Raw genomic sequence first — 24,299 nt, forward strand, 5'->3', positions numbered from 1 at the left:
AATAGACCTGAGCTTGCTCATCTCAGGCAATGACTGTTAATCGCTTTATGGAAGAATGGCTATTTAACTCTGAGTAATTCTAGTTCTTTGAGTTGTGAGAGCCATTTAGGTTTTCTGTTCCTTCTTCACTTTCACTGACAGGAATCCTCTGCTATTGGTGAAGGTATAGATGCTCTCATGAATAGTGAGAGGATACTTGATAATCAGGTTCATTCACTCTGTTCAGAAGAATCCTATCTTGTGCTCCTAGAATATGTTTGTTAGAAGTGGTAACTGTATATAAAATGTAAGTGGCATAACTGCCATCATAGGGAAGTACTGATAGTGTAAATCTCTCCGAGTGTTGAATGCCAGCTGACCTGGGTGTGATTTATGTGTGCACAATCTACCCTGAATATACCGCCGTTGACAAGAAAACCAGATATTCTGAACATGTGGCTCAGTTTGAGCAACCAGAATTAGTGGATGTAATTACAAGTAGTTAAAAGCTTAACAAGAAACCTTGGTAAGTGTTTTACAAGGATGTTGTGCAGCTGATTTTGTCTGTAGAATATTTAAGTGCTGTAGGATTTGCCATAGAAAGAAAACGCTGCTTTCTGTTCCCTAAGAAATAGGACTTAGGTCACAGAATGAAGAAGACAAAATTTTGAATTTCCTTTTAAGTGGATGTAGTCCACTTTTGCATGGAGCTAGATAGGTTTCTGTGGAAACAAGTTTGATCTTCTAATCAAGGTTTTATGTGCTAATACTGACTTACTAGATTCACGCTGTTTGGTCCTCTTTAGTTCACAATACGTCAGTGTTCTAGCACCTTTTAAAAAAAAGTCTGTTTACTACATAATTGGACACTCGCAGGTTTATGAAGACTCAGATAAATGAACTTACGTTCTGTGAATAGATACAATCCTTTGAATGCTGTGTAATGTGACTGTAGCAGATTTTAYTCTAATATGTATCTAGAGCTTCCTAAATTATGGCTTCCTTAATTTGCTGTATTTCATAATTAATATGGTGCTAGAGTTCCTAAGGTGCTCAGTAGTAGAGGATGGCTTAAGAGTCTTGGGTTTGCAAGCAAAAAAGCTTCAGTTACTGTGCTGGTGCTAATAAGTATGTTGAGAGTAGTCTTTTGAAGAACTGAGCTGTAGAAACTCATCTCTTGAGGGCTGAAACATCACGAATGTAGTGAAAAACAGTCAAGCAGGGAAAACATTTTAAAKAATTTTCCTGTAGAGAAACTGCCAAAAGAAGGATTTGGTGTCTGTGTATGTTCTTACTCGGAGCCTTGCTGGACAGGTGGGCAGTTGTGCATGAGCTGTGAGGAGGCGAGAGAAGACAGTCATTTGCAGGTTAGTAGTGTTCTGCAGTAAATGCAGCACAGGAAGTTTTGAACTAGTCAGCTACTACATAATTCAATACTTTATTTTAAATCAATAACCCYCTTTTGGTTCTTTCACATGGGTGGGTGTTAGTATTTCATAGACCCAGGTGATAGTATTAGCTCCAGAGCCATTATGTTTGGGCTAAAGAATTCAAGATTTTTCCAGTGTACTCTCACAAATGGTCTGACTGGGACACATTAGCTCTGTCCTTTAAGAATTAATGTCCAGAGCTTTGGTTTTGTACCATAAGTTACTGATTTCTAGAATTAACTTTTTTGGCTTCTGCTACATCTCTGTAAAATAGCTTTTTCTTAAAATATAAAATTGTGCTACCTGACTACCTGCTTCAAATAAGTGACCGAGCTCAGTTTGTAGTATTCCTAAAGTCACTTCATGATTAGTTTCATCCTGAACTGGTCTGGATTCCTAAGGCTTTCAGCTACACCATAAAGTGATGGTTGTCATATTTGGACTTTACCTATCATGTTCTCACTACTGTTTGACATGAAYGCTAGTATACACAAAAGCAATGGGGCGTGATGCCAAACCAGAAGCATTCCTTCCCCGTTTGCTGGGCAGATGGATCCTATTGTCTTTTTCTTTCTCTGTGACAAAATTCCTGATAGTGTTTTGAAGCAGACTTGATGCTGATACTTTGCTTCTGCCTGAGCTGTTACTGTTTTCTACTGATACGAATGTCCAATGACCCATTATGGCAAATCTGTCCCCTGCATAAGTTTTTTTTTCCAGACTGTAGCTCTGCTACATCTACGTTGGAGTACTTTGCCACTGGATTCCTGTCCTGCCAGTCACATTCTCTCCCCTCCACCTCTCCAAGGAAGGTGATGTAAATCTTCCTGGCATCTCAGAGGCACTGGGTAGAACTATATGAATTTAACAGAAGAAAGAGGTGGTAATGTGGGCAAACCCAATGAGGAACAGGATATCATCATCTTGCTTTTCTTACACAGAAATGACAGGGTTCACTTTTCTGAGCTTAACTTGAAGACTGACTATATCTGGCAGCTATTTTGACCTTTTGTGATCTATTTCAAGGTAAATTAATGTGTCTGCAGCCTTCCATCATCTAAGCCAGGTAGAGCTTGATATACTTTAAATCCCCCTGTATTTCTTGGACTTGACAAAATGGCTTCAAATATTTTGGATTTGTTTTGATGCATTGAAGTCACCCTTCACCTAAAGTTGTAGCATCAGGATCTTTGATTCAAAATAAGCCCTTCATCTTCATGACTTAATTTCCCTTGGATGAAGTGAAGAGTTCCCATTAATTTTTCTTGGATGGTATCGACCACATACTAGAGCAGTTATTAGGCACTGATCTGACAGCTTCTGATAGATGGTGCTTTTTTACACATGATGAGACTGAGTTGACCTCTTCAAGAAAGAGTTGGAAGTGTGCTTACTATGACCCCTCTGTCCAAGACAGGTATTTATCACTTTAGCATGTTTTGTTGATAGTTGTAGGCCCATGAATTCCAGAAAAAGAAAATATTTAAAGATTAGTTAAGTATGAATTAGGTGCTTTGGGTTTCTATTCTGAGTGTATATTTTATCAGAAGTATCACTTTCTACACTGTGTCCTGTAGGTTTGAGTCTTAATGTTTGTCACACTAGGTAATTGGATCAATGGGGTGGATGACTTGTTCAGTATGTCTGAAACCCAGACTGAAGAACTAGACATTAGTCCTTGGGAAAGTTTTGGTCACTTTGCTGCTACTCAGTTATAGTTGAGTGGGGAGAATAGGCTTAATTTCTGTAATACATAGCAGAAATAGCTACTAAGTTTCTAAAAACCCTATCTGCAACATACACTTTTGAATGCCAAAAATAAGGGCTGTTGTACTCCTCTCCAGGTGGTCAGACCACTTTGTATTAACACAAAGCTGTAAGGTATTGCTTATCACTTTCACCAAAAAGCACAGTATTCATTCCTCATGTAAAACAGTTTACTGTTTTCGGAGTGAAAGTCTGCTTTGCAAATCTAGTTTAAGGCAGTTGGTGGAAACTGGTAGACTTAAAATTAGGCCCTTCAGGAGGCTCTGCAGGGAGCAGCCTCTARCACAAGGAAAGGAGTGAATGATCTAGATAGTGCTGTCTTCCTTCTAGGACTTCTGCAATTCCATGTTTCATTTTGCATATGTATATTTTAGCCTCTTGTCATCTTCTAGCAAGCTAAGTTTTATTATACCAAACCCTTTTTACTCTGTCAGAAAGCTTAAAATCCACAATAGACTTTGATAATCACTTATGTTTTCAGGTGAAGAAAGTTATTAATACTGGTTAGTAGTTCTTCATAGAAAAAGGAAATTCAGTTGATCCAGTTTTCACTATAGATTCTTTTAAAAATCTATGAATGTGAAAAATACTAAATTTAAGAAATGGTGCAGCTAACATAAGCATGCTTGCTATGTAACTCTTAAGCATGTGCAACACTTCCACTGTTCACTCAGGCTGTACTACTATGTATATTTTAGGCAATCGTTTGACTGATTAACTGTATCTCTTCCCTGCAAGTTACACTTTGGAGAACACTGAAAATTAAGCCTTTGAATGCCAGTCCTTTAACTACAAGAGAAACCATTTTCTAGGGATGCCAAATCCAGGTGAAGCTGTTGGGGACCTAACAAATAATGCTGAATAGCAAAGAAGCTTTTTTAAATTTTATTTTTCATTTTACCTTATATGGAGTGGCTGACTTAAATGTCTTTAAAATGATTTGAGAGTATAGGTATGAGACGTTTTAAGTACCTCATTCTTAAGTAATTCTGCATTGCATTCTGTGATTTACTCTGATAATCTGAAAAAAAACCTGAAAAATTTTGTTTGTTACTATTACCTCTAACAATGGGAAGCAGGGAATTTAGTCTTTCACTTGCAAAAAACACTTAAAATTTCTGGCTTATATTTGTATACATATTTTCACAATCAAAAAATAATGATGCTAAAGGAAATTAAAGGTCAGAGAAAGTGTTGGAAATCATTGTTTCTAATCCATGTGTCCTCCCTAAAATGACTTAATATAACTAAAATGCTTTCTTCATGCTACGTAATATCTGGTAGCAGCAATGAAGGTAAAGTTTTGGAATGGCAGCTGAAAATAAAGGCAAGGAAACCAGAGAAAAGGAATTCAAACTTGTGGTACTCTCTATTACATAAAATAATCTTGTGTTGATCAGCTGAAATAATGCTGATGTTTGAAAACATTGTGATTTGACTGTTCATGGCTTCCTGCCCCCCCCCCCAGCTGCTTGCATGTGCAGCTGTTTTTATGGGTTGCTTGATTTTGTATTTTTAGTTAGCTTTGTAATTAGAACAAGTTTAATCTAGGAAAGCTTACAATATTGAGCATATTTGGGTGAATGGGTTTATTGATTGATTCTTCTGATACATGATGTATATACACACTCATGTATGTGTGTATTCCGAAAGTTAAAGCTCTTTAACAGAATACTAACACTTCAAATGAGCTCTGGCATTTTTTTTCTGTACTAGTCTTACATAATTAATTTTTGAACTTCTCACTATTTTTGTAAACTGTATATATGTAAAGTTATGAGCAGCTGGTGTAGTACATGCAACATTGCTAGGAAATTCCGTGTGTGTAATAGTATGAAATGAAACCTGAGCTGTTCTGTAGTGCTTGACCAAGTGTATACATGCACACATGCTTTTAGAAATTTATGTTAATGTAAGAAATTCTGTTAAATTGTAGGCAGGCATGCAATCATTATGCTAGGCTGAAACTGATCCACTCTGACACTCCTACGTGGAGCCCTGTAGCAACAAAAAATGAGCACCAACTGAACTTTCTATCAGCTACAACTTACTTCAATTTTTGTTTATTCCTTAGGTCACCAGTACTCTGCTTCAGTGTCTTATTCAGATGTCTGCAACTTAGGTGTCCTAACAAAAAAAAACCAACAAACCTGTTGCCGTGTATGTACTCCCATTCTGAGTACTCGCTTTCTCCTGCACAGGGTCTCTGTTGCTTGGCATCCCTCAGAGGTTCAGCACTGACGCTCCCTTACTTCTGTCCTACTTTCTGGACCCCTGGTGTCTTGTTTCTGCTTTCACAGGAATGAAAAGCAGCAYCCAGGCATTCAGGAAAAGGACTGATAGAGCTAAAAATCTAGCCTCTTCTCAAAGGCCAACCTTTTAGGCATGTGGCATTTCTCTCTGTGGACGTGGTAATTGAAGTGTAAGCAAAACACRTGTGGTGAGAGATTCCAGAGGCTTTGCTCTGGATGAGCTTTTCTCTATCTGTTCCGCTGCTTGTGCCATTCTGATATGATTCCTGAAGAACGTTACAAGTTCTTCAAGGTTTCTGCTCTTATTTTCAGACAGGTGTCAGTACAGCTCTCTAGTACTTCTTTATCTTGCTGTGACTGACTTTTGTATCTCATTTTACGTATCTTTCTGAATATCTTGGACTTTGATTAGCTTGGATCCTTAATTAACAGTCAGTCTCTATTGTGCTGTAAGGGAAAGCTAATTTCTTGTACTCTTAGCTCTTTACAAAATGATCAGAAAAGCTGGTTCTTGTAATGCCCAGCTGATTATACCCACCTAAGATACCTCTATATGGATGAATAACATGAGTGTAGTAACAATCTGCCGTCAGCCTTATACTTGTCATCCATCATACCAGTCTTTGGTGCTTCTGRAAAATGAATTCTGTGGATACAAGTCATTCAATGTACTACTTCTCTAACCTCTTAAAGTCCCAAATTGGGCATATTTCCAAAATGGATGGCTCTCCTTTTTTAATAAAAAAAGAAAGTTTGCAGAGCTATTTGCAACCACCATTTATTATTAAATTCTTCATAACTGTCCTGTAGATTCAGTGATACTGTACTCAAAAGCAGGAGTTTTTCAGGTTTTGCTTTTATCTCTCCAGCTTCTTCCAGTTTATTTGAAGTTTAGAAATCATATTACAATTTCTAGAGCCTGGATACTGGGCTAGAGTGAGTCTTTCCACTGCAGTGCTGTTGAAAAGATGAGGTCTTTATTTGTGGATGTAGTTAGATCCTTACGTTTACTTAACCAAATGTTCCCTTCCGCTGTGTTGAAGGTGGGAAAGCTATATTTCTTCTACTTCTGTCACTGCTTGTGGTGACAGTATTCCCATCAGGCTCTGAATATAAATGGATGAATTGCTTCAGTTCTAGTTAGTGTTCTTAATGTACTTTTCCTGAGCTTGCACCATTCCCAATAGCCACTTACATGGTGGATCTCATGATCGATCCTCAACCTCTTTGCTGTGAAGCTGAGTGGATTTGTTTCAACATACCCAGTAAAAATTCAAGCTGTTCTAGCTGACTACTTTGACAGTGCAAGTACTAACCTTATTTTGTTCAGAGTAGTTGTCTTTCAGTTTTTCTGGAAGCAAGGTGTGTTTTTTTTTTTTTTTGGGGGGGGGGGGGGATAGATCCCCATTAAGACTGATGTTGGACATTTCTGTCCAGTGAACTATGCTGCTTCTCTTGACCAGCAGCCTGGTCATCTTGAATTTGCATCTACGTATACCAGGCTTCTCCTCTGAGAGTGGGAGGAAACCACCTTTTGTGTATGAAAACTTAATTTCCTCAGCATTTAGCATGTTAATCAAGACTTCAGTTCAGGGCTGTTGATACTTTGAATACTTGAAAGTTTCTATTAAAAAAAAAAATCTGAAAATGTTTAGTTTTATCCACTTTCCTATTCTCCTGTAGTCTTCATTAGGATGCAGCTCACTGTAGTTTCTGCCTTTATTATTATTACTTGATGCTTCTTGGGGCTCCAGGTATGTGGCACCATTTTGTGCCTGAGTGTCTTTCAGTAGCAAAGGTTGCCCTAGGTTGCTTGATCACTTAGATTAGTGTTTCACTTGCATAGCAAGAGACTGGGTCAGTTTTCTGAAAGTTGGCCTCTGTCTGGCCTCTGGATTTAATTAAACATGGATGTAGCTTTTCTTTCACCTAGTAAGGTTGCAACTAGCCATTTTATAGATGAGAAATTTGGTATTTTTTTTGTCTGTTCACCTGTTGCTCAAGATGCTATTGATGTGCTTTCTGCTGCTGAGTTATCCTTTCTCTACCCTTCTATGTTTAGCTCTCTGCTACCTCATTCCTGCGAGCTTCGTTTCATTTCTGCCTGCTTGCCATGGCTCGTGGTTGTCAGTGCCATCAGTCTGTCTTCCTTAAGTAGTGTTCTGCAGGGTGCTACCTGGGAACTRATTTCATATTGCATCCAGACATACCCTTTCCATCATAGAATAAACTGGGGATCGTCTCTGGGCCTTTTAGACTGAAATCTACTCTAACAGTCTTCATTTTTGTAGTTACTAGGCCTTTGTAAGAAAACAGTAATGTTGCATCTGTGTAAGAATAGATATTTTTCTATGAACTTAATGTATAAATGATGACGTAATGTATAAATGCATGAGTATCCTTTTAATGAACATCCTGAACTTGCCACTTTACTTTCTGATTTTAGATTATTAGGCAGTCTCTAATCACTTTTGTTTGCTAGAACTTCCATAGACTTCAGGCAGAATAAAAMTTAGAAACATGATTTTAGGAAGATTGTTGGTATCTGGACACAGCATAATGCATCATTTCTTTTTAAAGAGTAAGCATTTGAATTGTTTATCGTAGTGGGGATGCCTTAGAAGGAAATGGGAGACGGATGTGGCTCTTGTTTTTGCTATCTCCTTTCCATTTTCCCTAAGCTTATGAAATTTGTTAGGTGTGAGATTTTTAAAAGCAGAAAGGGGCAGATTCAACTTGAAAATCTAGAAGATGCCGCYAGGAATCCTGACATAGGGAATTGGTACACCAATTTGAAATTGGGTCACTTCTGCTTGTGGCGAGTTCAAAAGCAAAATGGAACTGGCAGCTATGGAGTGTTGTGGGTGCTGGAAGTTTGAAGAGGTCTGAAGTGATTATACAAACCATAAGAAGGATCTATTGAAGGCCATCGGATAGACACCTTTAGCTCAGGAAGTTTCTGAGTTACAAACGATTGGAGCTTGGGATAATAATTAAGGAAATATTGCTACGCACTTCCCTTATTCTTTTATACTCTCTCTCAGTATCTGCCACAGAAAACCGAATATTTGCTAAGATAAACCTTTGGACTGACCTAGAGTGACTGCTTAAGTATCTCTGTTTATTTTGAGTAGCGGTACCTTAATGTTAGAGTCACTATAAGGAGTCCTCTTACTGAGGATACCTAATGTAGTGTTTTCTCTGAGTGATTATCCATAAAAATGTTTGTATTTCTGCTGTATATATGAAGAGGTTGTGGTTAAAAAGCACTTTTTTGGCAGTCCTTCTCATCCTATATTGTGTAGGAATGCACAGAATGGAACATGCCTCTGGAGGCCAGTTCTTTGCCACTTGTGCAAAAGTAGCACTTTCTCTCATTCTACTTTTGTCTGGGTACTGGCCTGAGTGATGCCTCTGGTGCAGTCTGACTGTGTTCTTGGGTTACTATTTGCATCTTCTAAAGAATATATCTCAGTACCTTCTACAGAAGTTTGTTTTACCTTTTTGTCTTGTACAACATCTTTATCATCCTCTGATCCAAATAAGATGCTTGCTTTGCCTGAGGAAGATGCACATGTCCAAGAAGTACTTTCCRTAAGTCCTTTGCCTAGAGTGTGCTGTCCTGCCAGTTTCCTATCTAGGAGTATCTATCTGATGAACCTTTCAGATCAGTTTTGGGCTTTGATACCAAGTGAGAAAAGACTTGTTGTGATCCAGAAGAGGATCACCTTAACTTCGGACCTTCAGGGCTCTGCTTGTTTCAAATCTCACTTGTTTTAGTGTTCTTGTCTCTAATGTTCTTCGCTGGTGGCTTGTTGTGCCTTGGCTCCTAGTTTAGGACCCTTAGGCTCAGTGTATAAAGTCTGAGATATGCCAGTTCCGTTAGTGTAAGGCTTTAAACTGTTAGGAATGCAAGTAACATTTTTGGCTGGTGTGCGAATTTGGCTGTTTGAAGGTCCATCTTGATATCTRCTGAAGAGATCAGCCCAACAAGCCTAATCTGGTATTTAATATCTCAGTGATGAGAGCTGGGCCCTCTCCTTGTTGCTGGCCTGCTCTGTGGAATCGCTCTACTGTAGTCACCTCTGCAATTACCTTGTTCTCAGAGCCCTTCAGCTGGTTGATGCGTTCTTTGAAATGTAGGAGTAGTTGCTTCCAAGAATACAGTGGGATTGCCTAATTCTGGAACAGCCCATCATACTTCTAGCAAAACAAGAGGTTGGTTCAGATCACTTGCTCTTTTACAGGCTTCTCTAAAGTCTAAGTGTTATAAATGAAGACAGTGAACGATAGGCATACATAAATGATTCCCAGGAATCATGATATGAGGTAAATTTGTATATCTTAATCCTTGATGCATTTCTCATAGGATCTCTCCTCAATATTATCTCTGCTCAGACCCTGCTCCATCACTATTCTGACTATTAGTTCATTCAGCCTTCTCACAGCTGTGAAGATATCTTGTAAGGGCTTTGTTTGCAGATAACAGCTTATTTCCCAAATGAAAGAGTGTTTAGATGACTTGTGAAGGAAACTGCAGAGGATCATGTTGTCTTTTATTAGACCACCAAGCTCCTGTTGCACTAAGTTGTTCTGTTGCTAAATTACTAGGAATCTTGGTTACAGTACAGGCCCTGTAAATTAGTTGGTCAAGTGGAAATTTAACCTAAATATAATTGTAAGGCCAGTACTGATTTCACCTTTGCTTCTAGAAATGGAACAAAAATAATGACTAATGYGTTGGTGTTTCAGAGTTCAGAAATGTGAAGGAGGCCTGCTGAACTTTTCCCCAACTTTGAGACCTCCTGTGTAGGTGATGAGTGCTGCAGACATACAGGTAATATGGTGCAATATTCAGCCCCCTGCTAAGAAGCACCAGTTTGTTGGTGCAATTTGAAGTACCAGTTCCAATTACAGATCATCAAATTCACTTGTCAGGAGTTATATMATCAAGAATACTGGACACACTGGCAGATAAGAATATCAGTTATCTCAAAGTTTTTAGCTTTTGATGGCAAAAGTTGGTTTGATGTATTTCTTCACTGCCTRTGGCTCCAGAGTGCATTAAGGTCTTCGGGCTGAAAGCACTAATAAGTTTCAGGTTTTCTGTTCTTGCACAGGGCAGAGTATAGTTGCTCCTAGATATACTGGCTTAGGAGAAAGCTTGCCTGCTTCTGTATTCTGCTGCATCCCAGAGTCTTTTTGGCAGAGAAAGCAAGGACGTGCACTACTGCTTTCTAGGCTGCTTGAGAGCATCGTGCTTCTTCCTGGGACCAAGGAAGTTCCCTTTCCCATAGTTCGTACAGGGCAGAACACCCTTGTAACCCCGACTGCTTGTAGGGGCAGGGACTTGGTGCTGTTTGCTTGCATCGTTATTTAACATAGAGCCATTTTATCAGCTATATCTTCTCATCCTTCCCCTGATGATACGGTCATCCCTYCTACTGCAGGCTCTGGAAGAGAGGACGAGCTCTCAGAGTTGTATAATACCTAACTGCTGGCAGAAAATGTGGCGGTAGAGTTTGTTCAGTGCATGGTATCTGCTGGGTGAGAAGATCTTGAGCATTTGAAGCGAGCAGTCATACAAAGACTGTTAATTGGCTGTATAGTAGACGATCTTTCTTTTTATATTTTGTCTGTTACACTACCGACCCTCAGTCCTTAGAGGTGCTACATGTTTTTGTAGGTGTATTTAACTAGTTTAAATGTAGTGGCTCATAGCTGGCTTTCTGAAGGCTCAAAGATGGGTCTTATAGTATAAATGGTGTGAAGACTTCAAATTTTATATATAGAATTAAGTCTTAAGATTTTTCTTCTCTCTTTCTGTATCTTATAATGATTTAGAGAGTCTTAAATAAATTCACAACAATCCTAATGAAAGGTATTGTGTTTAAAGGGGCCAGTGAAAACTGAGCAATTTAGGGAAGGGAGGAATTCTTTGTAAAATTAATTTTCTTAAAAGCATCTGAATATGAGTGGAGGCAGCTGCAGATACTGTGAAACAGTTGCAAACGCCATGTGTGCAGAACTGTTCTACTTGGTGGTTTTTGCCCTCCCAGTTCACTTTTGCATATTTGATATAATGTTGCCTTAAATTCACTGTCCTGTAAGAATTCAAATGTGCATGTTAAATATTAGAACAGCTGTGTTCAAAAATAGAATCTTTCTACTCGCCTCACCACCACCACCCCCATTAAAAAAAAAAAAAAGTTGATTTTCTTCTGACGCGATCACAAGACCGCTGCTGCAGTAGGGGCTTAACGCTATTTACGTCGTCATTTGACATAGCAACATCTCCCAGGGGATTTTTAAACAATGCAGCTGTTCATGAGAGACGGGGAGGCTGAGGGTGGGGAGAGGGAAAGGAGGAGGAATGGTTTCGTCTGCCGACAGGGATATTAGGGTGGGGGGGCGCAAGGCAGGCAGCAGGGCGGGGGGTTGAGGAGATTCATGATTCTGCATGAATGGATGGCAGAGCCATGGGAGTCACTACTTCTCCGTGAATGGAAAAGAGCATCATGGGAATCTGGCTGCTTCTCATCTTTTTTTGTGAATGATTCTTTCCCTTTTAAATTGACACTACTTTTATGAATGACCGTGGGGGTAAAATGCTATAAAATCATTCTCGAGATGTATACGGCTTCCTTAAGGAACGCCAAGGTAGCAGTTAGGTGCAATAAAACTCTGAACTACGTCAGGGTTAAGCTACTGCTTTGTTCTTTGGAAGTCTGAGAAGATACTGTACTTAATTAAATGTAATTAACTTAGCTTGATGGAAACAGAATTATTCTTCATGTTGGCTGACTTTTTCATTTCAAAATTTGTTTACCTATATGTATTTTTCCTGGCCTGTTAAGAATGGCAATGACAGTGTATTTGAGTTGTTTTGAAACTATTAAACTTGCAGTTCTGCTATTCCTGCTCATCCATGTATTTTTTTATATACTCAAGATATTTAATATTCAAAATATGGAGAAGTGCTTTGTTCGATCTGCAGCAACTTGTTTGTCGTTTTCCTTAAGCTGGAGAAAGTTCTTGTCAAGTTGTACTTGAACACTTGTATACACATGTGTAACTTGTTTTCTTGCCATCTTCCTGGTCCCTTATGAACAAAATATGCTGAATCACTTGAGAATTTCATGTGTTCTCAACAGAAGTAGCTTAACGTTGCAAATGTTTTGTGTGGTTTCATAAAAAAATTTTAAGGATTAATGTTGCATAAATGAAAATGTTACTGCATTATCTACTTAATACCATTTTTAAAAACCATATCAACAGACACATATCCTTAATGTTTGAAGAGTAATTCAACTATTTCATTTTTTTCCCCTCTAGATGAGAGGTACAAAGTGGAAACAAAAGTTATTGTGGCAGACTTTGGAGAGAGAGAAGATATTTACAGTAGAATCAAAGCGGGATTGGAAGGCCTGGAGATTGGTATTTTAGGTTTGTATCAGATTTCTCAGTCTTTCATTCTGAGGTTTTGTCTTGACATGCCAACTAACTTTTTCCCATATTGAAGTTTATTGAAACCAGTTCATGAAAGCTAATAGTTTGCCTGATTAGAATGAAGTCACTGCATGCTGGATATATATGATATGCTACACAAGGTGGTGCTTGCACGCTTGCTTAGGTTCTAGGAGCTGTGATGTCTGGATGTTTTGACATGTTCTGGGCTTGTTACAGGCTCCTTTTTGCTTGTGACTGCATGTGCAATTACCTGACCTAATGTCATAGAACCCGAGCAAGCTCCAAATACTTAATTTCAGCTTAGTGATAGAGCCCTGTGGGAGAGCTGCTAACTTTTAATTATACAGCTGTAGAAGTTTAATCATTAGGATATAGGATCAAGTCACTGACTCCTGCTTCAAAAGTTTTTGGTTTAAATGTGTTCTGTTCAAGTTGGTAAACTTTTTTATTTCACTACTGGTGACACAGTCAGTCTGAGTAGGGTTTATAGTACTGCAGAAGTATTTTATGGTACTCCTTGAAAAGGCAAGGTGATCTATCTAGTTACTTTATAGAAAGTAGAATTGTTTAGCACAGGGGTAGGTACACTAGACATAGCAGTTGTTTATCTGAGTCTTACTAAGCAGTGGAGTAAAGGCAGTCTCTTACCAGTTTGCAGCTTCTTTCTTTAGAAGCACGTATGGCTATGCATATCCATTATTTCTATAGTTTCTTAATGTAGGGGTGAGAGCCTGTGATGATGAACATAAGGCTTGAGACTTTTTATAAGAGTTGTGGTTCAGATGTGTACAGATATGTCCTTTGATCAAGTCCTTGCTCCAGACAACTCATTTTACTGACTGGGACTGGTACTGTTTTTTGAAAAGCATATTTGGAAGAGGAAAAAAGGTATTATAAATGATTAGTGTCCTAAATTCTTGATAATATATATACAGTATGTATCAATAGCTATGTTGCTGTTATGTGGATACTGTTATTGTTATACTATGCCTGCAAATAATGCCCAGGAAGATAGTATGTACTAAAAACTCAATTTGAAAGTAACTTGATTGAACATAAAGCCCAGAATGTTCCTTAATACTTTCTGATAGACTTTGGTACGTGCAACTCATGGCATCCAGTATTTAGTTGCTAAAGAAGTTCAAATCCACCTAAAAGAGTAGTAACTAATTGCATCTCYACAATGTGTTCTGGGTAAAGAATACTAATGACAAAGCTGTGGATGCCTCGTTTTTCTCATTTCTAAAGGAAATAAGTTTCTTTGGAACTTTGAAGTTTAGAACTAATGTTTGTTCTAATCTGTCCTGTCAAAATCAAATCAAAGGTAAGACGCAAAGTTGTCTGTCACATAGTAGTTACTACGGAATAGTGCATTTTGAGAAACTTAAGTGAGGCTAGCAAGCTTTTTACTGTGAGGTGCATGTCTATCCTGAAAGCTGTTTTTATTAAGCTTTGATAAGGCTATAGTGAATGTACAGAATCATGCAGTTTTCACTTTTGTAGTCTTGTTCAAAGCGGGTACTAGAGCAGTGAATGGGTTTGAAAGTTTGTCTGGACTTACTAGAAGAAAACAAGCATATTCCTCAAACAGAGCCTGGTTCTATCTTTTATTTGCGTGAGCACCTTGTCCAAAAACATGTTAAAAATAGTAACTAAATGTTCTGAAGTTATGTATTCTCTAGCTGAGCTCTTTCACTTTTTGTTTTCTCATAGCCTTTGCCAGTGCAGGCTTACAGATCTCTTTTAATTAGTCAGAATGTTCACTGGTAATTTTAGATATTGTACTTGATAATCAGTGTACCTGAAATGGTGTGTCTCTCCCCTGCTGTAGCCATGTTACTGGAAYTGTTTGTCCGTTTCATTTCCTGACACAGGTTATGGCTCCTCTTTAAAGATAGTATCTTAATTTTTTTTATGGCAATTAATATCATGCTTTAGTGTCTTATTTTAAATTCTGCAGCATTTGTTGCAACCCAGAATACAGCTTTTGCTAATCTGTGTTTTGTAAGTTTACATGAGAAAATATGAGTTGAAATGAGAACACCACTACGCTGGATCGGTACTTGGGTTGCTGTGCATTTTGTTCCTTGGGCCTCACCTAGAATGATAGAAAGAATTTTTGGTAGCATAGTTGCTTATGATCTATACTAGTTATTATTTAACTTTCTTTATGGGCACAGGAGTTTTTGCATATACCGCACAAGACTGAACTCCTGATTAGTTGGATTCTGTGCATCTATATAAATTACTTAGATTGAAATCCTTGTAAACTTCTTATTTGGAAGCTGCTTCTCACCCACATACGAAGGCTAAGAGTTTGCATAATGTTTTGCTGTGTGTTCAAAACAGCGTCTGTCAGTGACTTCGAACATGTGCTAGCTACAGCAATATGTTAAACAGGCAGAGGTGGGAAATCTTTCTCTTGCTGTGCTTATGTTACTGATTCTCAAAAGAAATTTAATATGGACACTATTTTAAATATGGTGTTATCTAGATCTCTCCAGGTAAAATACACTTGTACGGACTGAAAGCTCCTCTACAGATGTATATTGTGTTGCAATTCTGAACTGAAAATAAATGTGATCTGGTTTAAAAAAAAAAAAAAAAAAAAAAAAAAAGATTGTTGAAATTGGAAGGGTACGTATCTGACATGCAGTTTCTAGAAAGAGGTGAGAGTTTTGTTGTAGAATCTCTGTAGTATGAGCCATGAAATATGCTGGATTTGGAGAGAATCGCCCAGGATTGTCTCCAGACTCTGCCACAGTTCAGAGCCAAAATCCTTTCCAGAGAGATGGACTGGAAAACAGTTCCTTTTAGGATGAAAAGTAGGAAAAATTCTTTTGGCTTACTCTTGAAATAGCAAGGTTAGAACTTTCTCCTTTTAATTTTTATTTCTTTCCAAATATACTAAATGTCTGCTGTGAATTTGCCAACTCCCTGTTTTCATCAATTCCTGTTATTTTTGAAGATTATTTAAAAGTTACAATTTAAAACACACAACTAGGGATTTCCGTAAATAGGCGAAGAGATCTTGACTAAAAGAGCTGTCACTTGAGATGATTTCTGAATGAAGCATGTGAACTTCTGCCAGAGACTATTCTGTATGTTTTCTGCCCATATTCAATATCTATTGATACTTAAATGTCTTTCAGGTTGGATGYTAAAATGATAGCTTTTGGCAGAGGTGTAGAGGCTATTTAAAAAAACAAAATGCACCACTGTTCTTGAGCTTGTTTCTTACTACTTGTTTCCCCCTTCATGTACGTACCTACCCTGGAGTTGAACAGTGGTGTCCAGTGTGTGTGTATAGATAACGCTTCAGGATTCTCTGGGGTGTAAGACACTATATACATGTAAAATGTTGCCACAGCAACCAAATGTCACAAGATTCACTTGCGTAAGATGAACAACGGATACTTAGGAAACAGAGATCCCATTTGCTTGTTTTTTCATCTTTGTATCGGTATGTTTTATTAAGTTTGAAGAAACTGAGACTACAGAGTAGCATTGATTCCTAATGATATTAGAAGTTTTCCACTACTCATGTTGAGATTAGAGAATGAATATTTTTTTCACATSTGAGAGCAAACCTTGCTGGTCTGAATGAAGTGTTACATTGAACAGATTAGTTTTAAGCAATTAAAACATTCAGTTAATTTTAAACTGCCAGTTGGAAGAGATTTCACAGATCTGAAGAGCGTGTGTGGGGATGACGAGGAGAACAGTTTGCTGTGGTGATTCTCTATATAATGAGCCTCTGAATACACAGTGGAAGCAGGAAAGAAACCGTTTTGAATGGCAGATAATCTCTGTCAGAAACACAGGTTGTTTAATGTACAAAGATTATCATTAATGTGATTTCTCCTACACTCCTGGTCGTGCTTTGCCCCTGCCACCCAGGCTACTCGAGCTCCTCCGGGAAGTGCCTTCTTGAGCAGCAGCGACACGTTGGCTGTTGCTGCCATCTACCGTCCTGCGCCGGGCTCGGCTCCCCTCTCCGCGGCAGCGAGGATTTGACCGTCTCAGCGTTTTTCCTTTCTAGGGCTCTCTTGAGCAAAAAGCAACGTGCATGTTGCTTTTCACAGTAACTGAAGACTGAAGAGGGTCATGTCAAGTGTCCCTAGACGACTGTTAGTCTGCAGGCCTTGGAATTCATGGAGAAGGAAACAAATGTCCCCCCCCAAAAAAAAAGTATTGAGGAAACTTACTGGAATATTTTCTGGTTTGTTTATTTTTTTTTGAAAGGACATTTAAACAGTTTCACATAATGCTGCCAGATACTAGAAGCTTTGCTGTGGTTTGAAACTCCATTTGTGACTGCATCTGCAGTACACTTACACATTTAAACTGTGTACGCTGACGTTTCCTAAAAGAGGAATCATTCTTCTACTGTGCTGTGAAAAGCAGTGGAAGGTGGGTATGACGTGCTAAATACACTAGGATTTAAACAGTTGCTATTAATATTTATGCTTTTAAAACAACGTGCATGTTCATTCTCACTTTCCGGTTCTTCATGCAAATGTATTTGCAGATAGGAAACTTGTTGCATTGAGCTTGAATGTTTTGACTACAACATTTTAAAGCTGTTTCTTGAAAATTCTCGTTAATGAGCGTGTCAGAGGTCAGATATCATGCAACCATTCTCATAAAACTTTTCTTCTGTTTCAGTCAACAACGTGGGAGTTTCATATGTTTATCCTGAATACTTTATTGATGTTCCAGACCTGGATGATRTAAGTGTTTTATGTTACCTTGATGTGTTCTCATTGCTAGCATTAAACAGTCAGTGCACAGACCAAAGTGTTACCAAAGATTTGGTGAAGGTATCCACTTGAACAAGGCTTTCTGATTTAGAAATAAGGACCTCAAGCTAAGAGGATGTTGGTGACAGTAAAATTCACGTGATGGCAGCCTAGGCTTTTTCTGTAATGTTGTAATAAACAAGACAAAGTACAGAGGAGCATATCTATTTTGGACAGGTGCTCTGGGGKCAATATCTGACTAATTTTGTCTGTAATATCATCTGGATGTTGTTGCACTTTTTTTAGCTTGTGAGGTATTTTCAGGGAGAGAGGTAAGCAGCTACATGAATGGAAGCTGTATATTCCAGAATGCTACTATGAATCTTAAGTATATTATAGCTGTTTTAGGTATGTCTTAGTGTAGAGATGGTCTTGGTTTCATTGAGGATTTTGTAAACTCTGAGTTTGAACACTGACTGGTGTCTGATTTTTGTTTCCAGAACCACCTACAGCTAACTGTTTGTCCATTGTGTTTTCATGTTTCTACTAAAGCATCAGTAGATGTAACTCTTTTTTTGGTTCACCTCCAAATAAGCTTCATAATACTTATCAGAAAAACAATTTTTATCTGATGAGTAAACTTTAAGCATAAATGCTATAAAATGTTGAAGAGCAGAACATAGTCACAGAATATGTTTAGTTCTTAAATTTTTGGCTTATGGTAAAYGTGTCTGAAATTTATCACAGTTCAGAAATAATGCAGATACTATAATAGAACATATTTAGTGTGATAAATCTGTGTTATTTTCCATTAATAAGAATACTTTATTAAAGATAAAACTTGACCAAGAACAAAACTGATTTTCTTTGAAAGTCCATCTTTGCTCCTGATATTAAAGGCAAGGGAGTAAATGTGGATAGTATAAGTGTAAGATATAATTTATCCTGGCACTTGCAACAGGAARAATATTGATCAAATAACTTAAAAACTAACTCAAACTTTTTCTTGCAGACAATTGACAAAATGATTAATATTAACATCATGACTGTTTGTAAGGTAAGTGCCCTGTTACCAACACTTGTCCGTGAAGTTTTACTAAATGGAAACCAATAAATATTTCAAATTCAATTGTTTGAACAAATTACTTTCACCTATTGGAATACAGTTTTGTTTTTCATCTTGAAGTAACCTAAAGGTTGTGATTTTCTTTTTATCAGTATGTTCTCTGATTATGTCTRTGAAAGATAACTTGTTATAAAGACATTATTTAGAAGAGCGAGATGTGTGCACAGAACACTTAATGCTCCTTCGTGCTCATTGTTCTAGTCCTTGCAAATCTTTCTCCTCGCCAATATCAGTGTTTCCTGGATAGGCTTCATAACCTCTATGTATGTCTGTGGCTTTTTGTTTTTGTTTGTTTGAGCACTATTATGAAGGAGCCCTTCAATACTTTCTATGAAATAGCCAGGCAAGAAGGAAACCCACATCCATAGACGTCTGTAGTAACTTTTACAGTAAAACTACATTTTTTGATATTTAAACTAAACATTTTTATTGGATAGAAATTAATGTGACTTTAGTCTAAAACACGTCACTGTTTCCTTATTTKTTAAAATGAAGTCCATTTAAAAAAAATCAGATTTTCAGTCTTTTATTTTAAAGCTATAACGTGAGTGGAGGGGAATAGCAGCTGCTTATGTGACACAGGCAATCAATTAGTGTATTCTGCAAGAATACTGAAGAAACTCCTTGTGACTATTCACTGCTAAACCTTACTTTTCTCTTACGTGTAAGAAAAAGCTTGCATTTCCAATAACTTAAGGTTTCCTCCTTGCCTTGAAGTCAAAATATTGAGTGTTTCGAAGCCAGCTTGAAAGGACTTTCTTGTACCTGTTCTGATTAGGTAGAGCATTAAATTCATCTAGCACARTGCTGTTAAGGAGTCTTAACTGTGGTCATTTTGTTTCTGTGTGAGGAGGCACAGGGCCTTTTAAAACAACCCTTCTGTTAGATTTTCCTACCTAATTAAAGGGTAAGCAAGGTGGTGAAAAATGCATCCTTTGCGTGACCGAATGGGATAGTTGATATCAACCTGCTGCTGCTAATTCTCATTTTTTAAATGACTTTTGACTGCTTGTGCCAAAGTTAGAAATGTTACAGCAGTACTTCACTTCTTGAAAACGACCACTAGCCTGACAAGCAGCAGTTTTGGTGGACTAGGGTGTATCGCGGCCCACAGTGTCATCTTGTACTCCTGAAAGACTTYCGCCAGAAAAAACAATTATTAGTGAGTATCTGTGAAAATTTCTTGATAGAGCTAACTTAGTTTGGTTTTTTTTGTTTGTTTGTTTGTTTTTTTATGTTAACTCAGGTACACAAGGTGTAAATGTGAAGTGTTGTGYAATGCGAGTACCTCTTAGCTGGAGCTTAGTGCAGTCGGAAAAACGCYTCTCTGACGATATGACAGCTGTGCTGGGCCAGCAGAGGGAGTGCGCTATTAAAGGATTTGGGGTGTCACTGTTTTTGGAAGCATTGTTTTAGGTTAGGGAAGTTATGATTGAACTACTTAATATGTGTTTCTGAAGTTGGTAGACTTGAATAATACTTGAAGTTTGCTTTAACAGGTATGTACCCCCCCCCCCAAAAAAAAAAAAAAGAAAAACAGCCAGGTTATGTTATTTTCTCCAGAATGAAGTAGTGCTGTTTTGTGGCTCCAGTCTTCATGTCTATGATCAGTGGTGTTCAGCTATTAAGTTAACGGAAGAGGAAGTATATGACTTATGTTAAAACTTGCAGTGTGTCAACCTCTTCATCTTACAGTGTACTTGTCTTCCTACATATAAAAATGTACAGAAGTGTGCTGATAGTTTTCCTTTTCACTTGAAAATATTTTTTTTCTTGACTGAACAGCTTCTGATACAGGGTATAATCAGAGTTTGAGCCTAAGCTTCCAGGCTTGAAAATGTTCCTCCTGCATGAGGCTGTTGTGTAATTAAACAGTAGGCATGCCAGATGCTTACYGTTTTGGGGAGAGGAACACATTAGAGATATGTACCATCTGCAAGTAATTTTTTTCCAGTAGAATCCATAGAGCTAGAGAATCACAGTAGGAAAAAATAACTTTAGGGCAAATCTGTACGTTCTTTCTCTTTGATTTTTGGGATGTAATCCTATGAATGTTTAGTAACAGTGTTTCAAGTTGTTATCAAGTACCCATGGGTCTAAGGTTTTTTTTTTTTTTAAAAAAAAAAGATAAACTCCTTTGCCTGGTGAAAACGTGAAGTTTGGGACAAAGAGTACTGGGTTCTTAGCAGACCTTAATCTCCTTGCCTGGAGATGAAGGTACAGGAGATGCAAAGCAGTTTCTGCTGGAACCTGTGCCGACTCTGCTCACTGTATCTCAGGAGCTTCACCGGAGGTACTGCCTCAAAGGCCTGCTGCTGTACTCTAGGACCTTGCTATCCGCTTCCTTGCCTCTGGGACAAAACCTCTTTGGTGATCAAAACGTGATGAAATCCCCTATTGTCTCTAGCCTACTSCATGTGTCACCAGCAACACCTATGTTGGATGCTATAACTCTTCTGGCACTTGTGCCAAATGAATCAACTTGAGTTCTGGCTAAAACACTCCCTAGGCTTGGAGGGGGGAAGTYGGGATATTCAGCACAGTTTGATTCTGCAAGAACCTTATGGTCTGTTTTGTTACCACACACAAGCATTTTTTAAGGGTAGTACTCATTTATCACTTAACTCTTGACCCATATTGTGTGTGTATTTGGAAGTTTGCTCGAGTGTGCGTCATTTGAAAGGGGCTGTTCTGAGAGATAAGTCCTTATCTTCAATCTTTCAGATAAATAATCAGTCTGACTTGTACTGTTCAACTGTTTCCCAACCTTAGATAATCTAATGCAGTCTGACTTTCCCTAATGTTTGACGACTTGTTCCTTGTCAGAATTTTTAAAGATGTTTTCCAAAAGTCCTGTTCTCTGCCCCCTTTCTCATCATATCAGCAGAATGCTGATTAGGTAGTCCCAGAGCCCCTCACTGTTGCAATTTTAGGGATAAACTGTCTGACAGGATGCATTCTTACAGCCCTGACTTGCTTTTAAAGCACCACTTAAACTATTGAAGACAAACTGCCTGAAATCATGTAATACACTTCGGAAATCTCACCTCCTATAAAAAAAATACTTGTTCTTTTTAAAAGAAAGAATTAAAAATCTTTAAGCTGTCCTGGAGATGTCTTATTTCTGTGGTGATGCACAGTGCAGAAATTACTGTTCTTCATGCTCTTCACTATACARAAGCATCTTGGGTCCTGATGCCATAAATAAAATGAAGAACTTGTTTGTAGTATTTTTTTCAAGAAAGCATAAGGCTTAATACAGCCTTGTGTAAGGATTGACTTGATAAGTAGATGAGGAAGAAGACTAGTAGTAAGCAAAGTTTCATGATTCCTGTCATAATTTCACTTTGAGCTTCTGGGGAGATTAAAAAAAAAAAACTTCAATGATTGCTGGTGGCAGTTCAGGTAAAGTCAGCTTGTATTMTAATTTCTGATGTCTTTCTGCTGAGACCCAAACTAACCAGAATTCTGACTTTGAATAAGGTAAGTCAAAGTCCTTCACTAACCAGCAAATGTTGACAAGCCAAGATTGTAGTTGCTGGCTATTGYTTTTGTCTATAGTTCCTTTGAATCAACTGCATCTGCCTCTCTGTCCACCTTTGTATGCTGCAGCCCTTGATTTCACCTGAACAAATAACTAAGCTTGATTGGACTGGACTAATGTACTGAAAGCTAAAGATGCAAGACTTGCTGTCCAGAGGAAAAAAAATGGATAGATAATGAGCATAGGGAACAGTCTTGCATGCTTTGGGGAGCACTTCTCTCTCCTTTGGAAGTTTTCAAGAGATGCTTAGTATGTGAGAAATAGTAAGTATGTTATTTCTGTTTGCAGCATCACAATATGCGAATTGCATTGGGAGTGAGGCATAAACTTGTGTTCTCTTGAAAAATGAGTCGGACTAAATAGTTGAGGGAGTGCTGGCTTAATGGTTGGTTAAGCAAGGAGCTGAATTGGTTTGAAAGCTATTATGTTGTAGGGGGAATATAAATTGCAGGCTTGCAGGCCAGAGTTTGGTTGGAAGATGGCATTAATGGAGAAAGGGGGAGAGTCCATTACATACACATACATGCATTAGTGTCTGTGCTCATCTTTACCGTGATCACCTTACCTACGCCTTACATGGGGATTTTTATCATTGTTCTGTTTGAGAAGCTTTATAACTTGCTTAAGACTTCAAAATATATAAATATTCTGTGATGAACTGAGAAAGAGATCTAGTGTCAACTAGCCTCTTAATGAAAAAAGAAGGAACAATGGATTATAACCATGCTGTGAATACGAGACAGGACAAGGGAATATATCTAGACAGTGCCTACAAAGCCTAGAACTATGAATAAAAAGTATGCAAAGTGAAAAGAGAGAGAAGAAGCTAATATATTTGAGAAGGGATGAGGAATAATTTTCCTTTGCACAGACTGGTGCATAGAAGAAAGAATCTGAGGAGCAATAATGCTGAAGATAGTCAGGAAATAACATCTCTTGTGTGTTCAGACAACTGGTGCAACCTAATACCACATCTGTAAAGGTACCTTATCAGAAATTAGATGACAGTTGACTATGCCCTGGTGGAACTATATATGAAATATTGTATTTGCCGTGGTATGGAAAGGATAATAAGCGAAACATAATTCTAGGAAGTGGTAACACTGACTTGTGAGATGACATCAATATGTATGTGTATATTTTTGTGTATATTTTTTTCCAATCAAGAGATTTCTCTTCATTTATATTTAAAGTTATAATCATCAATGAGGGAGGGAGGAGAACAGATTTAGTAGAGTATGTAATAAAACCAATAAGTTTGTAATGGACAGAGAAGTGCAGCTGCCAATATTTGGAAGAGGAACAAGTGTTCTGTGAAGGTGGTCATGAATGTCATTCACATGGTCCAGAGGGAGAAATTAGAAGCTGCTCTTTTGTGTCTTGTGACTTTGAGCCTAAGAGGACTGCACACATGAGACAAAGGAAACATACTGTGATGGATGCTTTCCAGCAGCAGTGAGGGAGGCACTTGATTTTACTTCAAACTGTGTATCTTGGTCTTGGTGAAGTTTAGGAAAGTCTGGAATTTTGTAGCTTTTTGTAGATCTAGAGACAAATACATGTTCCAAATCTTGAAAAGAGAAAGTTCAGCTCTATTTGTAGTTTTTTGTACATAAAGGGGAAAATTCTTRTTTTAGAAGTTTTCCCTTTTGAGTTGGAATCTGAAGTTGAGACTTTAAATAGAGGAAAACTTGCTACTAAAAATGTATTTACTCCAAGGCAAGTAACTGAAGATGCTTAAGGCTTTCAGTATGTTGAATTGGTAGTTCCCTTTGTACACCTTGTGCCTTTCTGGTTACTGACTTTGCCACATAGACTTTTGCGTCAGTTTCTGTTGAATTAACTTTAGCTTTACTTTTAAATTTTTACAAATATATACCACAAGCTGAACAAGAATGGTATGAGGTGTATTAATAAATTGTATTGWGATGTGTTACAAAGCCTTAATTGTAGATGCTTCATTAAATTGACTGTGAAAGTTACTCTTAT

The 24,299-nt window shown here is 37.9% G+C and overlaps 1 protein-coding gene across 1 annotated transcript in view; it reads left to right on the top strand.

The window, feature by feature from the left end:
- Positions 1-24,299, top strand: part of HSD17B12 (hydroxysteroid 17-beta dehydrogenase 12) — an 86,707-nt gene that overhangs the window by 39,511 nt on the left and 22,897 nt on the right. The window contains exons 4-6 of the mRNA XM_085321895.1: positions 12,764-12,874; positions 17,567-17,631; positions 18,653-18,697. Of these exons, the coding sequence (XP_085178021.1) occupies positions 12,764-12,874; positions 17,567-17,631; positions 18,653-18,697 (221 nt within the window). The remainder of the gene's footprint in view (positions 1-12,763; positions 12,875-17,566; positions 17,632-18,652; positions 18,698-24,299) is intronic.

The sequence above is a fragment of the Rhea americana genome, unplaced genomic scaffold (assembly GCF_003343005.1).
Source record: "Rhea americana isolate MKP2758 unplaced genomic scaffold, rheAme1 scaffold_72, whole genome shotgun sequence".
NCBI classification, from domain to species: domain Eukaryota; kingdom Metazoa; phylum Chordata; class Aves; order Rheiformes; family Rheidae; genus Rhea; species Rhea americana.